General features: G+C 37.6%; 1 protein-coding gene across 2 annotated transcripts in view; it reads right to left on the reverse strand.

The window, feature by feature from the left end:
* Positions 1-17,585, reverse strand: part of SH3RF1 (SH3 domain containing ring finger 1) — a 181,174-nt gene that overhangs the window by 65,547 nt on the left and 98,042 nt on the right. For both annotated transcript variants that reach the window (XM_082727279.1, XM_082727278.1), the window contains exons 3-4: positions 921-1,196; positions 51-146 (exon numbers count right to left, since the gene is read on the reverse strand). In XM_082727279.1, the coding sequence (XP_082583405.1) occupies positions 51-146; positions 921-1,196 (372 nt within the window). The remainder of the gene's footprint in view (positions 1-50; positions 147-920; positions 1,197-17,585) is intronic.

Below are 17,585 nucleotides of genomic sequence, written 5' to 3' on the forward strand. Positions count from 1 at the left end.
TTTACTAAGTTGAGTACTAACAGGATTGAATTTTCTGCAGATTAACTTACCTCAACATATGAAATCGGAAATATTCCTATTTTGTCTGCCAGCATTCCTTCGGCCCAGTTTTCATCCACTCTACGGATCACAGTCAGAACATCATCCTGAAGAAACAGCAAAATTAGTCTATTTGATCCCACATTAAGCTCGTCATTTAATTTTCCTTTTCAATAAAGGGGCTCAAGTTTTAAGAGTACATGAATTAAAATGCCATAACATATCTTTAGTACACAAATCCAGCACTGTCACTATCGATCAAGAGCATTGGAAAACTACGAACTCTTTCTATACAAGGGTTGGCTGCTTATTACAGCTTCAAATGCCACCCATCCCAAGCTCTTGAACTTCTGTTTTAGATCCATTCTCAGACTCTTCTCATTCTCTCTGATAATATACCAAATGACCATTTAAATGCATATCCTACTGCTTTTCTTTATAAAAAACACCACTGTGTTTATCCATACTTAAAATTCTAAAGCATTTTTATCAATTCAGTAGATACACTACTGTGTGCTTTCAGTAGAGAAATTTTAAAGGAAATACTGATGTTTCATTGTATTATTCATAATTCAGCAAATTAAAATCCCTAAGTGGCACACACACACCCTGTAAAGTGGCTTAGAATTAAATTTAGGCTCTAAATATGAAAATGATACCACACAGAACATCAACCAAAATTATCTTTCATATAAGAACAAACAGCCTATGCACAAAATTACTTTTTGTGACTTTAAGAAAATTGCTTCCAGGTATTTTTAAAAGCACGGTGAAATACTAAAGCTATTTTATCATTTCACAAAAGGAAATACAAGTCATATTCCTGCATATTCAGGTCCAGAGGAAGAGCTGGTGAACAGAAAATCTCATTCTAAATTTACCTTTGCAAATGGAAGGCAATCTTTGTCTGCTTCCTTGTCTTTCACTTCAAAGTCATAAAGTGCTTTGCACTGAGGTGGGGGCTGAGGTAACGGTTTGATAATCTGCACAAAATTTGTGGGGAAAAAGCCATGGATCCCGTTGACTTCCCCATGGTACCAATTTTCATCCACTTGTCGCCGTAAAATGATGATGTCGCCTTTGCTGAATTTAAGGTCTCCAGGCTCTTTCCCTTCGTAGTTGTATAACGCTTTGGCACAAGGTAACTGAGGTATACCCTTAAGGAAAGAGATGAGTTTTAATTAAAGGATGATCAAAAACGTCTGGAAATTTAACTGTATTATTATTTTTAGACAAAGTCAACTCAACATAGCATGCAGATCTGGAGTTTAGTGGGTGGGAAAATGAAACAGGAAGAAGTCACACATGATCCAAGCTTTCAAGGATACACAAGAGATATCCAGGCAAAGCTGAAGTGGAAGAACAAAAGAGAAGAGTGAGGCATTCGAATTAGAGGGGACAGCACCAGCAAAGATACGGAGCATGCTGTGCAGAGGGACTGGAGTTTTATAGAGAACACGATGTTCCTGGAGAGGAATTACGGAATATAAAGTGTAGGAAAAGTAGGCAGAAGGTAACTCATGGAGGGTCTTGAATAACATGTTGAAGAGGCTCAACTGCTGTGTCTGTTCAGCAATGACAAGCATTCACAGGTTTGAAATACAGATGGCCCAGGTAAGAATCATGTGTCAGGCATTAGAGTGGGAAACGGATGAAGGGGAGAGGCAGACAGCTCTGTGCAAAAAGCACAGGCATAAACTACCTGCAAAAAAAATTTTTTACAGCCTAATCTTTCTAATGAAGCAGAGTAATAGAACGCATTACTCATTGTACTGCCGTCTCCCTGGGCTCCTCCGTCTCCCCACTACCCGCCAAAAATGGATCGAAGTTTTATACTCTTGAGGCAACAGAACTTCATAATATAGTTTTAAAAAATTACTTTGGTTTCTAGTCAGAGATTTAGAGTCTGGACTATTCGTAAGCCAAACTTTTTTTGCTAAATATTTTTGTTTGGCTTAAGAGGAATAGCCAATTCTTGGCTCTCAAAATGCTATTGGCAGTCATCTGGTGTTGGCTTGATTCATGTGATGTTGCGTCTGCTTAATGAGAGCTGTTCTAGAGGCCAATAACCTGAGGAGGCAGGAGCTGAGCCTTCCAGAAGTTCTGAAACCCTCATGTGCCCTCTGACTTTTGGACCCTGCCTTAAGATCTTGCCTAGGAAGGCATAACTCCAGTTATCCAGCCATGACCCAATCTTGTAAACAATTCTGCTGTGCCCTTTGTGCGCTAGCAGAAGGGAAATGCCCTCAGGAACTCTGGTGCCTCACAATCCTGTGAACTTTGGTCATCTTCCCTTTAGTGTCCAACTCTGTGAAAGGATTCTAATTTTTGTCTGCTCTCATGGAGATGCCTCACTGCATGCTCTACTACATATTTCTTAAAGTCTGGTTATCATAATATAACAGTATTTCCCAAGATAGTTTTGAGGAAGTAACAGAAAACAAACACAGAAATGAATATCACTATGAAAGAGGGCAAGAGTCATTGAGCCAGAGACAGAGAACTGACCAAGTACTGTAATAAGCTAACTCTTGGAACATAGCTGATGGGACCATGATCAGGCAGTTTCAGGTAAGGGTTGGAAACACAGACTCCAGAAGCCAGAATGTCTGAATCTGAATCCGCATTCAGCCACTTACTAGCTGTGTGACCTTGAGAAGGTTAACCTCTCTGTGCCTCAATTTCCTCATCTGGGTTGTTGTGAGGATTTAGTGAGTTAACATATGTAAACCACTACAAAAAGCCCAGCAGTTAGGAAGTGCCTCATACATGAACTATGATCATCGTCACCATTGCCCAGTAGGAAAAGACTTGTTCACCAGTAAAACACAGCACCTGAAAATGTATTTGTCTCTATGCAGCTGGATGCTTTTTCTTTTGGATGAATTCACATAGCAATTACATTTTTAATACATATTCACTATACAGCAATGCAAAGAATGTTCCTCCTAGGAAGTACTGGGATTTCAAAATGTGCATTTCTGAAGCACACATTTGTTTTCTAAGTGGAATCCATTCATCTTCTGGTTGAACAGAAGAAATTACAAATTCACTGACATGCACGGTTTAATAGGGGATGGCATTTTAGAGGTGGCTGTAGTTCATCTTGACAGAGCTAATGTAAGGCACTGGAACCCTGCATGAATTAATCGAAAATCCTATTACAAACTCAGTGACAAATAACTCTATTCACCATTATGACCTGTTCTCTCAATTTTTTCCCCACCTCAATTAGCTCTGTTTGGCCCACTCTGTCCAAATCCACGCCAGCCAAATCCATGCACCAAGATACAGACTTAGCACTCTTAGAAACCGCTCTGAACTGCTCTTTAAAGAGACCTATAAAACTCCCCAAAAAACACAGTATGGTTCTTTTGTGACATGCTCATGTGGGAATTGAAGGAATTTATTTCTTCACAGATCATTTCCACACACCAGTGGCCCAATGGACTTATTAACTTTTCCACTGAAGCAAATCTATTAAGTATTCCAAAAATCATCACAGATTCTTAATACAATGAATGGCAAGGATAAAACTTATGATAACAGTGATATACATTATGGTTAGCCTAGTTACATCCTTGAGACTGCAACCTAAAATTGTTAATTCACACTGATTTGCTAAATCTTAACTGCTAAGGCTATTTCAGTGATCAATAACCACAGAGAAAGAACCATAAAGCTTATGGCAATCTAATCCATGAGCAGACATTTGTGCATCTGGCTGTGTTTTTCTATGGTGTTCTTTTTCAATTAAATTCTAAGGCTAAAAAGCCAGTTTGTGTCAAGTTTCTCAAAAGAAGGTTTCCTACATTAAATAAAATGAATTCTACTCTGATTTCAAATCAAGCGAGTGCAGTGATCTTTAAAAGACTTATTCCCACACAAACCACAAATGATTAAGGATAAATTGTCAAAGGACTTGGAAGAGAAATAAAAGAATGCATTTTCCTTTTACAACATCTGAAGGATAAAGCCAAAACAATTGGTTTGATAGCCTTGGACTACTCTTCTGGGTAAAATACGTCCGGGGCCCATGGAGGCACTGCCTTCTCATTCATCTCCTTAGAAAGGTCTGGGAGTCATGTCATCGCCCAGGCCCTTTGCCCTCTGTGCCTTCGGCAGGCTTTCCAAACTGCTGCCTTTCTTCTGTATCCTCTCATCAGCCCAAGGCCCCCGAGGATCTGCGGAGCTTACATTTCACTTGGCTACACTTGAAAGAGAGGCTTAAAAGGAGAGAAAGCCAGAGAGAAACGGACTCTGCAGTCTAACCTTGGGCTTGCAGCTGTCATTCATGCTGCCCGCTTTATCAAAAACCTTGGCAATTTTAGACAGGTGAGCTATTATAATAGCTCTTAATCTGAAATACATTTCAATAAATAGTGACTACTCTGCTCATATAAAAGTGGACCAGTTTTACTCCAAGCAATTTTGCTTCTACATTATGTATACAGATATTTAATATAACATTAAAATCCTTACGAGACCTGCACACAAATATTTTGATTAAACACTCCACACTCCATTTTTGTATCAACAAGTATATTCCAATATATCTGGCAAAGTACTACTTGATGATGTAGCTGAGATTCTGATGGGTAAATAAAGCATTCACTGCCAATTTATTTTATAGACTCTAAATGCCAATGCCCAGATATACATGCAAGACAGCCTCTTTAAATTCAAATCCCTTCATGCATTTCTTACTGCTCTATAAAGTAAAAAAGATTCAATGACCTACTAAAAAGAATATCAGGAAGATACTCTTGCTGTAGGAAAAGCATCACAATGTGTATAATTTAATAATTTAGTTAGATGTAAGTGGGCACAAACTATGGCTGATTTCTACTTGACTTTCAAAAACTTTCCAGAAAGAATTGAAGCACAAAGAAATTACAGTAACAGAATTACTACACACATATTAAGTAGCAAAATGGGCTCAGAAAATGATTTTTTTTAAAGATTTTATTTATTTATTTATTTGACAGAGATCACAAATAGGCAGAGAGGCAGGCAGAAAGAGAGGGGGAAGCAGGCTCCCTGCTGAGCAGAGAGCCCTATGCGGAGCTCAATCCCAGGACCCTGAGATCATGACCTGAGCTGAAGGCAGAGGCTTAACCCACTGAGCCACCCAGGTGCCCCAGGAAAGGATTTTTTAAAATGATCTTTGTAGAGGTGCCTCAGTGGCTCAGTCAGGTAAGCGTCTGCCTTCTGCTCAGGTCATGATCCCAAGGTCCTGGGATTAAACCCCACATTGGGCTCCCTGCTCAGGGCAGAGTCAGCTTCTCCCTCTGTCCCTCCCCCCAACCTCGTGCTCTCTCTCGCTCTCTCACTCTCTCTGAAATAAACAAATAAAATCTTTTAAAAAAATACCATATCTAAAGGAAAAACAACTTAAAAGACAATTGGGTCAAGCTCACCAGCTTAAATGTATTGCACAATGTATGCACCTCCCATATTTCTGTGCCTCTGGTACTCCTCATGAATAGCAGACCGTGAACTCATCCTTGTAAAACTGTCTTCAGCGCCTCCTAAGGAACACAGTATATGGTGGGCACTTGACACTAAGATATGGGAGGAGCAGGAATATGGAGGAAAGAATTTCATTCCCTGCTCCAAAAGGCTGCTGGGAAATGTGGAGCACATGAAGGTGCCACAGAAAAACCTGAGGAAATGGGAGCTCATCTGCTAACTAGTGTCCACTTCAATGTGCTCTGGAAACATGAGTAAAAACATGATCCATTCTGGAAATGGGCAGTTGAGTTTGCAGGCATTTGAAAAATGTGAAACAAATTACACAGCAAACCACAGCAAACAAATATTTTCCTTTCAAACTTATCTGGTGGTTATGAGGATAGTCATGTAGTTGATAAATAGCCTTTTTTTTTTTTTTTTTTTTTTGCTAGCCTTAAAAAGGGAGTATCCAACTGACAGACAAATCATTAAAGAAAACAAATCTTACTGAATTTCTCTAAGGGAAGACAGCTATTGAGAATGCAGTCACGGAAATAAAATGCAGGAAATTTATGTCACTCGTTGCCCTGAACATGAATTTTCTGTTTCATCACATGTTTAATAATTACATAGTATTTTTGCAAAGAGGAGGAAAAGTTATTGAGAAAATTCTCTTCAGTAACTTGAGCTATCATCTTGGGGACTCATGGCAGGATGAGGGATGTTTCCTGGTAAAAGGTCAAGTTTCTGTCTATTTGAAAAACAGTTTGATTCCTGCCAAGAATCTGCCCCTGTCCTTTCCTAAACTTACCACCTGCCTGTGGGGGCGTGGGACTAGATGGAGAAGAATGACCATGTATCAAAATTCTGTGTGACCCTTGTCTAATCCTTACAGAAACCCAGAAAGGTAGGGAGAGTCAAAAATACAGAGGCAGAGGGGTGTGTAGGAGCAGGTTTTTAATATTAAACAGAAAGGTCATGTAAGGCCTCAATGTAATTCAACAGCCTGTTTTTAGGTTTTTTTTGGCCAGTGTTTTCATTAATATCCCAGAAAGAGATGCTCATATAATTTAGACATGACATTATATATGATAGTTCATAGTTTCAGAGTTAAAATACCATCAGAATAAACCCACACATATATGGGCAATTAGACAAAAGTGCCAAGGCATTTCTTCAATGTAAGAAAAGAAAGTCTTTTCAACAGATGGTTCTTGGATAATTTAAAGTCCGTATGGTGAAAAATGAGTCTTGGCTCCTACCTCCTATCATACACAAAAATTAATTTGAGATGAATTCCAAAACCAAACGTAAAGTTAAAACTAAGTTTGCCAGAAGAAAGCACAGATTATCTTAGTGATTAGGTAGGTAAAAAACAAAACAAAACAAAAAACCACAAACATAAAAATTTATAAATTGGACTTCATCAAAATCGAAAAATTCTGTCCATCAAAAGACAATTTTAAAAAAGCAAGTCACACAAAGAGAAAATGAATTGCAATACATATAACTGACAAAGGATTTTAATCTGGAAATATAAAGAACTTCTGTAAATCAACAACAAATAATGCAATTTTTAAAAATAGACAAAATGAAGATATAATTTAAAAAGGAATTTATTACATAGTCATGTAAAGGTATTCAGTGTCATTAGTCATCAGGAAAATGCAAAATAAAACCACAATGAGATATTCTTTCACAACCATTAAAATGATTAAAATTAAAAAGACAGACAATAGGACCCCTAGGTGGCTCAGTTTGTTGAGCATCAGACTCTTGGTTTTGGGTCAGGCCATGATCTCATGGGTTGTGGGATGGAGCCCTGTGACAGGCTCTGACCTCAGCACCAAGTCTGCTTGGGATTCTCCATCACCTCTCCCCATGCCCCTCCTCCCACTCTCTCTCTCTCTCTCTCAAATAAAAAAATAAATCTTAAAAAAAAGATGACTGACAACAGAAAATATTGTCAAAGATACAGAGCAAATAGAACTCAAATACATTGGTAGTGGGAATCTAAAATGGTACAACCACTTTGGAAAACTGTTTGACAATTTATCAAGTTACTCCTATACCTACTCTATGACCTAATAATTCTAATCCTAGCTATTAAACAATAAATGAAGACATATATCCACATAAAGTCAGGGAACAGAAACTCTCACTGCAGCATTGTTCATAATACCAAAAACTGAAAACCCAAATCCATCAACAAGAGAACAATGAAATCTTTAGTTATAAAACAAAACAACAACAACAAAAATTACTGGGGCATCTGGGTGGCTCAGTGGGTTAAACCTCTGCCTTCTGCCCAGGTCATAATCTCAAGGTCCTGGGATCAAGCCCTGTGTCGGGCTCTCTGCTCGGTGGGGAGCCTGCTTCCCCCTTCTCTCTGCCTGCCTCTCTGCCTACTTGTGATCTCTGTGTGTCAAATAAATAAATAAATAAAATTTTTAAAAAATTACTGATACACATGAGTGAAAAAAAAATCAAAATTAATACTATATAATTATAATACTATATAATTACTTCATAAGGCTTTCAGAATAGGTAAAACCAATCTATTATAACAGAAATCAAAACAGTTGTGGTCTATAGGGGTCAGGGAATGAATGGAAGGGTATGTGATGAAAATTTCTGAGATTAGAGATAGATTCTATTTTGAATGGGATGTTGATTATCTAGGTATACAAATGTGTCAAAACATATTAAACTGTACACTTAAGAACTGCAATTCACATAGGTTAAGTTCAGCTCAATATTAAATATATAAAAAAATAAACCAGCAGCCACACTTAGGAAAAAAATGATAAATAACCACATACACCAAATAAGTGACTATGTATGCACATGGAGGAAAAAATACAAAAGTATCACAGTGAATAACCACTTATAGCAATCAAAATGGCAAGACTGGCAAAATAAGAGATCTGAAGTCCAGAAGTATGCAGATTAGCGCCTAGAAAGATGGCTACTTTTAGAAAAGGAAATCCATCACCAACGTACAGAGTATGTGTATATAATGTAGAGTCCCTGCTACAATCTCATCCAACACTTAGTACCAGCCAGCCACTCACTAGATATCCAAGTTACATTCTGAATCCCATAAACAAAGTGAACAGAGAGCTGCATCGTGATCCATGGGGAGTGGTACAGATGATAAAAGTGTTGGAAAATATGACAGAAAAGCTGCAGAAAGTGAGATGTATCAGTGGGTCAGTATTAAAGTAAGTGTTCAAACACAATGAAATGGTGTTGCACAAGGAAAGTAAGCCAGCTTCATGTTCACTGAAAAAAAATAAAGGCTTAAATTGATGCATGCATTATTTAAGCTGGATAAAGGAATTTCCTGACAGTGAGGGTTGTTAAATATTGCAGTGGATTATGATATATCTTTCACTGGAGACTTAAAAAATAGGACAGTCTCACAAGTTTGGTTCTGCCCAAAGGCAAAGGAACAAAGATTATGATGTGTGTTCTCTAGTAATGCTATGATTTCTTTGGCAATCAGACCATTTGAAAGAATAATTTTATTCTTTTTCTTTTTAAAGATTTTATTTATTTATTTCACAGAGAGAGAGAGAGAGAAAAAGAGAGAGAGAGGTCACAAGTAGGCAGAGGCAGGCAGAGAGAGAGGGGGAAGCAGGCTCCCCACTGAGCAGAGAACCCTATATGGGCCTTGATCCCAGGACCCTGAGACCATGACCTGAGCCGAAGGCAGAGGCTTAAACCACTGAGCCACCCAGGCGCCCCAAGAATAATTTTACTCTGATGATTTTGTCATTTGTTTAAGGAATGGAGTCTCAAGAATAAAGAAAGTACTAAGGTATGAGAGAGGGAGCTGGGAGGGACATTTGGAAAAACAAAATGAGAATATGAATTAGCTTGTAGAAATCCAATCAAGCCAGCCTCAATACTCTAAAATCTATCACAACCTGTTGCAATATTATTAACAAAAGTAGAGATAAGCTCAGCTCTGGTCAGTCACACCAGGTCATATTTTATCTCATTATTCTTGTTTATGTCAAAAAGTAAGACATAATATTACGGTGTATTACTGTTATTACCCTCCATAGGAGTGTTCTATCAATTAATTAACATGAAGTTTACATAGCGAAGACTGAGTAATTATTGCAGGATAATATCCTCTTACTTTGAAATAAATCTGTTACAAGGATATAAAACCAATCCTGTGAAACCCAAAAGTAGAATCAAGATCTTTAAAACATAATTAAGTCTTCATTAAAAGGAAAAAAAACCTCCTATCTCTATGCATATACTTTGGAATTTTGGTTATCAAAAAATTTTAAAGTATTAACTGAATATAGAGACAGTCTTGTAGTTCTGTCAACAAAGCTCTTTTACCTTTAAGTCTGTTGTAAAATGATACTTTAAAAATACCTGTAAATATTCTGCAATACTTAAATGAGCACTACTAGAAAATGCAAATTGCTTTTGCTATCTAATTTCACTATTATAGGACTGCACAAGAAATGCTACTGTAAGGAAAAAATATTTGCAATGGACAATTTTATCAACATATAATTATTTTTAGACACATAGTATATTGAAGCTCACCTCTAAAAAAAAGTATTCCAATTTAAGTATACTGACCACTAAATATATGAAATAAGAGGAACTTAAGGAGAAGAGATTTACTAACTAATCCAACACTGAAAAGCCCAAATCCAACTCTTCTATTTTCCCCTAGATAATTAAACAGTAGGATATGAATTACAGGTATTTTCAACCAAAATGAACCATTATATAAAAATAATACATTGTTTTTTACATTTCTAGGAGATTAAAGATATAGCAAAGAACGTAAAAATGAAGTGCAGAGTCCACATGTGTGCATCCAAGACTACTTTCAATAAGCCTATCATACACACTACACAAATAAGATAAGAGATCATTCTAGCTATATCTTTAACAGAAAACTTGAGATAATGAGAAATTGATCATCTGAGATAGGCACTGGCAACAAATTAAATTACAGTTTTAAAATATCTACTACTATGGGGCATCTGGGTGGCTCAGTCCATTCAGCGTCTGCCTTCAGCTTAGGTCATAGTCCCAGGCTCCTGGGATAGAGCCCCACATTGGGCTCCCTGCTTGGGGAGCCTGCTTCTCCCTCTGCCTGCCACTCCCCTTGTTGTGCTTGCTTGCTCACTCTCTCTCTAGTATATAAATAAAACCTTTTAAAAAGTACGTATCTACTAATATAAAATACTACATCTGTATGTTTTAAAAAAATTGTTTAACTAAATGTTTCTTTGGGTAAAGCGACTAGATTTTCATGTGCACCAGGATGTGAGCGACTTGTGAGCAGGGTCTGGATGTCATTCATCTTTGTATCCCAACAGCCCAACACGTGGCCCAGAATCAGCTCACTGGTTGACTGCTTTCTGGATGCCTCTTACTTTATTCCATCCTACAGAAATCTGCCAGATCCATCTTCTTAAAATACAGCTTTTACCAAATCATCTATCTGATTAACCTTTTCCTAATTCTGTTTCTAGCAATTTTAGTTCAAACCCTTTTCTCTGGCACTTACAATGCCCACAGTCTGACCCCAAACTATCTTCTCAAATACCTCACACTCCTCTCCAACAAGTATCCAACATTCTAACCAAATTAAATTCTCTCTAGTTCCCTGAATATGGTCCTATTTTTCCCAGCCTCTGGGACTTTTCCCTGCCATTCCCTCCACGCAAAGAGCCCTCTTACCCAGACTGCATATCCACTTGTGAGAAGTCCTTTCAGCTTTCAAGACACAATTTAAACACTATATTTCCCAAGTCCCTTCCTTACTGTCCAATATAAATGTATGTTTTCCTTTTCAGCCTCAAAAGATTTTGTTTACAAAAATCTTTGTTCCCTGTTGGCTTTTTTGTACCTTTTATTACATATATTTGAGTACTTTACTAATAATGCTACCAGACTCAAAACAATTTGAAGGCAGGAATGGTCTCTCAACCCTTCACAGATCACTGCAGAGCCTACTAATGTATCTTATAGATAGTAAACACATTTACTGAAATAAATTAGATCATTCCCTCCCTCTAGGCAATTTTTCTCATCAACTACATAATTCTAAGAAAGAAGAGGAAGCTCTCCACTCCTACCCTGCACCCTCTAGTCAAGTTGGCAGTCTGTGTCTGGTGTTTTACTCTAAGGAATTCTGCTTAGAAAATTAGTGGAGTGGCCAGTGTGGTAACTGCCTGTATGTACCAGCCAAGCAGAAGGTCAGGCCACTGACATGCATGTCTACTTGTACTTTTGTTATTTTATCCGACCTAAGTAAAGAAGTCAAAGAAAGAGACTTAAATCAAGGCAGTATTTTGCAATGGTGGGCTAAACTCATGCTTTTAATTGCTTGAATGACCTTTCCTAAGGTCATGCTGAAATAACAAAAAGTATTTTTTAAAAAAATAAAACCACAGCAGTTCTAGAAACAGGAAAAACAACCATTAGCATACCAGAAAATTTTAGGAATTTCTATTAGAATGAAAGCAAGTGGAATCAGAAAAATTTCTATGTCTGGATTAAAAAATATACAGGGCAGGGCTAAATACCAAGACAGTAACCATCCTCATAAAGTCAAGTACACATCCCAAAACATACAGAAAAAAGATAGAGGTGGAAAAAAAATTTAAGAGATATGAAAGATAGCTCTAAAAATGTCTAATACCAATTTAAAGTAAGAATCACTTTAAAACACAGTAAGAAAAAACACAGCAAGGGGGAGGAGAATAATGAAAGAAAGAACAGGAATGGAAGAAAAGTTTCATGAGCTAAAGACACCAAAAAGCTGAGTTATAGCAGTCTCATCAAATACCAAAAGGGGTTAATAAGGGGAAGAATTCTTATTTCGACACATCTCATTACACTGCAAAATTCCAAAGACAAGGGAAAAATTCTAAAAGATTTAGGGCAAAAGAGTTTACCAGTTTGGAACTAGAATCTGAATTCTTGGCAGCAATACAGGATAAAAGATAATGAAAGAGCAATGCCTTTGGATTTCTAAAGGAATATGATTTAGAAAACTTTAGCAAGCTAAACTATTAAATATGTGTGTGGACAAAGGAAAGATACTCTTGAACATACAAAATCTCAGAAAGTTTATCCCCTCTACCTCTTGGTTTCAGCTTAGGTCATGATATCAGGGACGTGGGATCAAGCCTCCCATCAGACTCCACATTTAGCATGAAGTCCGCTTGCAACTCTCTCCCCCTCTCCTTCCTTTCCCTACCCTCCCTTACTCTCTAAATAAATAAATAAATAAATAATTTTTTAAAGAAGTCGAAGGAGGGATCTCCCATCCTAACCCCCAGAAAAACCATAAAAGACTTGTAGATAGAGGATATGTGATATAAGAAACATGGATGGCTAAATATGATCTAGAAAACATGAAAAAAATGGAAAAGAAATTTAAAGAGAATCTGTTGGACGTAGAAGCTGGATTCATCCTACCTACACTGAGGAAGGATCTGGTGGTACAGGTTATATCTCCTTTTTAACGGACCCAACTGCAGTGCAGTGAATAATTTTTAGATAATCACAATACCACAAACTGTTTTTATGGCATTTCAATTCATAGAATCAATCTCCAAACATAGAAAAGAAGAATTAAGTACAGCCACATAATAGAATGTTATAAACTCTGATAATATTTAAAAAAAAAATCAAGAGTTAGGGAAGGAGAGATGGGAAGTAGAAGTAATTTCAATTTTATCACTTGGTATCTGAAACTGATACTACTGAAGGCAAAGAAATCAGGAAAAGGAAAATTTATTCTTTGAGGCTGTACATGAAACCAGTAGGAGAACTAAACACCAGAAAACAGTATAAGCGCTTACCTCCAGAAAGCAAGATGAAGGCATGAGAGTAGAGATGATTTATTTTTTTATTTTAGATTCTTCTGTGTGGTTATATATTTTCTAACATGAACAGGTATAACTAAAAATAAGTACATTAAAAAAGGAATGTAGTGTCTAAATTCTAATGTAGTCAATTATAAAGCTTAATTATCTTGTTTATTAAATAATTCAGACATACAAATAAGATGGATACTATTAAAAATAGCCCTGTACCCACACCTAACTTGAGAAACAAAGCATTTTAAATGCAATCAAAGCCTTCTATATATTTGTAAGCAACCACACAGTCACCTTTAAATGAAAATGAAAAGAAAAAAAGCTAGGTAGGCCCTAAATATACATCCCTTACTCCTACTCCCAGTTACTCCTATTACTGATTATGATATCCAGTTGCACTAAATAACAAACTCTGTCACTTTAATGCACTATCAATACAACATCAGTAAAATCCCCACTATCTCTTTTGTTATTCAAATTCCATCTCTTATAAAAACTCAGACTTTTTGGTGTGCTGTGCTAATTTGCTTTATGGCTATAAAAAAGGAGCAAATGTGTAAAATATGACAAACTGTTTAAAAAAAAAAATAAAGACAAATTGCTCCACAATCACAGTTTCCACTTCTGTAAGACCTGGTGATTCAACGAATCAATGTGATTTCACCTTGAGAGTATGTCTAGGAGCTGTGCCCCTGACGTGCTGTAGATCATGGAGCTTGGAGAGTTAAGCATGCTAGTTTTGGAGAAAATAAAATAATACATTCCTTCAGCTCCAAAAGGGTTAGTTTACTAAACTTGTGAAATACACAGAAGTCACTTGACATGTCACCTTCAAAAATACATATTTGTCATACAAACTTAAGAAGTCAGCATATGATCCTAACTACTAGTTACCATTCACAAGCTGCTTTTATGTGTATGGGGGGGGGGTGAGTTGATAATATATGAATTCTTAGAACCACAGTCAAAAAAACTTGATTACTCAGAGACAAGATTTTGGAATGTTTAAAATAAAGCCATTTCTCCTTTTTTCACAAAGTGTTTTAGAAACATAAGGGCAACTCCTATCAGGACCAACCAATCTGACTTTAAGGATATAGCATTATACTTCATTTTAATTTCCCCTGAGTGAGAAAGAGAAATGGTGAACTAGTGAATAGATTCACACTTGGTGCAAATTACAAATCAAAACAGGTGCTTTTCTAACTTTATTTATTTTCAAGCTTATAAATCATTTCGTGTTTCTGTTACATGCAATTCTGATTCAGTAGATATGGGTAGGGCTAGAGTCTGCACTTCTAACAGCTCCCAGGAGATAGTAATGGTGATGCTGCTGGTCCAGGAACCATTCTTTGAGCAGCACGGGAATCAGGGATCAGTCACCTTCCCAACCTTTTTGCTGATTCTTCTTCCTCAGGTACCCAAGGATTCAATCTTCTGATAGTGTCTCCCTTTTAAGTACACTTCCAAGCTGATCACATCTATTCCCTTCTTTTAAGACCATTTATGCCAGCCATGACCAACACTGGCTGCATATTAGGGTCAACTAGGGAGTTTTCTTCTTCTTTTGAAGTTATGTAAAGCCCCACCCCAAACCAATAAACAAAAATTTCCAGGGTTGGGTCAGAAATACAGGTTTCTTAAAAAGCACTACCATGGTTCTCATATAAAGGGCTAAGACCTGTTATCTACACTGTTACTACACCTGTTATCTATGTCTCCCAGACCTGATGTCAGCTACAACCTCTCCCCTGAGTCCCAAGTGCCTACTCCACATCTCCTGTTGAATATCTAATAGATGCTTCCAAGCTAACTTGTCTAAAATAGACCTCTTGATTTCCACCTGCACCCACCAAAACCTGATCCTCTGCTACTTTTTCCTATCTTGGTAAATGGCCCCACCATTCACATAGCTGCTCTCGCCCAACAAATGGGCCTCACCATGATGTCTGTTTCCATTCTTTCATATTCTACATCCAATTCTTCAGTAATCCTGCTGGCTCTTCCTTCAAAATACAGCCTCAACTGGTACATTTCTTACAACTTCTATTTTTACAACTGACCTAAGCCAAAATAAAAATAACGCTACCTCTATATTGCTACTCTTGAACCCCTAGAGTTTGCTGTCTATACCCTCTGTTAAGTTCCCAAGGGTTTTCTCATCTACTTACAATGAAATACAAACCCCAGGGGTGCCTGGGTGGCTCAGTGGGCTGAGCCTCTGCCTTTAGCTGGGGTCGTGATCTCACGGTCCTGGGATCGAGCACCGTGTCGGGCTTTTTGCTCGGCGGGGAGCCTGCCTTCCCCTCTCTCTCTGTCTGATGCTACCTACTTGTGATCTCTCTCTCTCTCTGCCAAATAAATAAATAAAATCTTAAAAAAAAAAAAAAAAAAAACAACCTCCCTCCCATGGCCTCCAGAGCTCTGCATCATCTAGCTCCTCCCTCTCTTTAACCAACTTCTTTCCCTCCAACCCCCAACTCCTAACCTCATGCTGTTCATGACCACCACAGGCTCTTGTTTGCCTCAGGATCTTCCTTTTGTTCTTTCCTTAACGCCTACAATATTCTTTACAGGCTTATTTCTACACATTGCTCGGATCTCTACTTCCATGGCACCTCAGAAAAGCCTTCTCTATCCCCAAATAGCCTCACAAAACCAGCACCCATCGTAACGTCCTGACCCTACTCTTTCTACCGTGCTCATCTTTGTCATGACATCTCTTTTTTTTAAATTTCTTATAAACATATAATGTATTATTACATAATAATATATTATAATATATAATATATACAATATATATTATTTCCTATAATATATATATATTTTATAAACATATAATGTATTATTAGCCCCAGATCAGTGAATCGCCAGGTTTACACACTTCACAGCACTCACCATAGCACCTACCCTCCCCCAGTGTCCATAACCCCACCACCCTCTCCCTACCCACCCCCCCCACCGTCACCCTCAGTTTAAACGTTTTGTGACATTAAGAGTCTTTTATGGTTTGTCTCCCTCCTGAGCCCATCTTTTTCATTTATTCTTTTATTCTTTTCCTACCTCCCAAACCCCCCACATTGCATCTTCACTTTCTTTCTTGAAGTGCCTCTTTAAGTTTTTATGCATTTTTTTTTTGCTTTTTAAAAAAGAGTCTTTATTTAAAAAAAAAAATGTGGTTGGTTTCTTCTAGGTCTTATTAAGTTCCCAGAAAAAGCAAACTCCCTTAGGGAAAAGTGATCCCAAATGATACGCTCAACTTTCTAGGCTATTAACTTTCCACTGCTCTATCCCATACTTTTTTTTTTTAATTTTTAATTTTTTATAAACATATATTTTTATCCCCACGGGTTGTCATGACATTTCTGAAGCTACACTTTACTGTCTCCTCCTCCCCATCCAAAAACATTAGAACATAAGCTCTAAAAAACAGCTTATTTAAAGTAGGATCACAGGCCTGTGTCCATCCCTAGCAATCTGTAGGCACTCTAATGCCTGTTGATTGTTATGAACAGAAATGTACCAGTCCTCTCCAAAATTCATATGTGGAAGCCGTAATCTCCAATGTGATAGAATTTGGAGGAGGAGCCCTTGGGAGGCTACTAGGTTTAGATGAGGTCATGAAGTTAGAGCTCTCCTGATAGGATTAGTGCTCTCAAAAGAGGAGACCCCAGAGTTTCCTTTCTCTTGCTCTCTTCACGAATGTGCGCCAAGGAAAAGCCTGTGAGCACACAGCAAGGTGACCATGTACAAGCAAGGAAGCAGGCCCAAACCAAGAAACAAGTATGTCAGAAACCTGACCTTGGACTGCCCAACCTCCAAAATTAAGAGAAATAAATGTCTGTTGCTTAAGCCCCACAGTCTAGTATTATGTTAAAGTAACCTGACACTGGTATAATGAATAAATGAGTCAACAGAAAGTAACCTGGTTGGAGGGCTCTACGATGTGCCCCAAAGCTTTGTAACTGTCCATTCTTTGGCATGTCCTGTATTTTTGGTAATAATTTGAATAAAGGTATTTAGGGCACAATTAATTTGCCAGTGACACAAAACTAGAAGGGAGAGATAACCAGCTAGTATGATGGATGACAGAAGTATAGTTTTTGAAAGATTTTCATTAATGAGAAATGTGGAACAAACAAAGCAAGTATTTCCTAGGATGAACACTCACTAGTGTATTTCATTGTTTAAAACCCACTAGCACAGATACAGTAA

Source organism: Mustela nivalis, assembly GCF_964662115.1.
Source record: "Mustela nivalis genome assembly, chromosome: 4".
In the NCBI taxonomy this organism is placed as follows: domain Eukaryota; kingdom Metazoa; phylum Chordata; class Mammalia; order Carnivora; family Mustelidae; genus Mustela; species Mustela nivalis.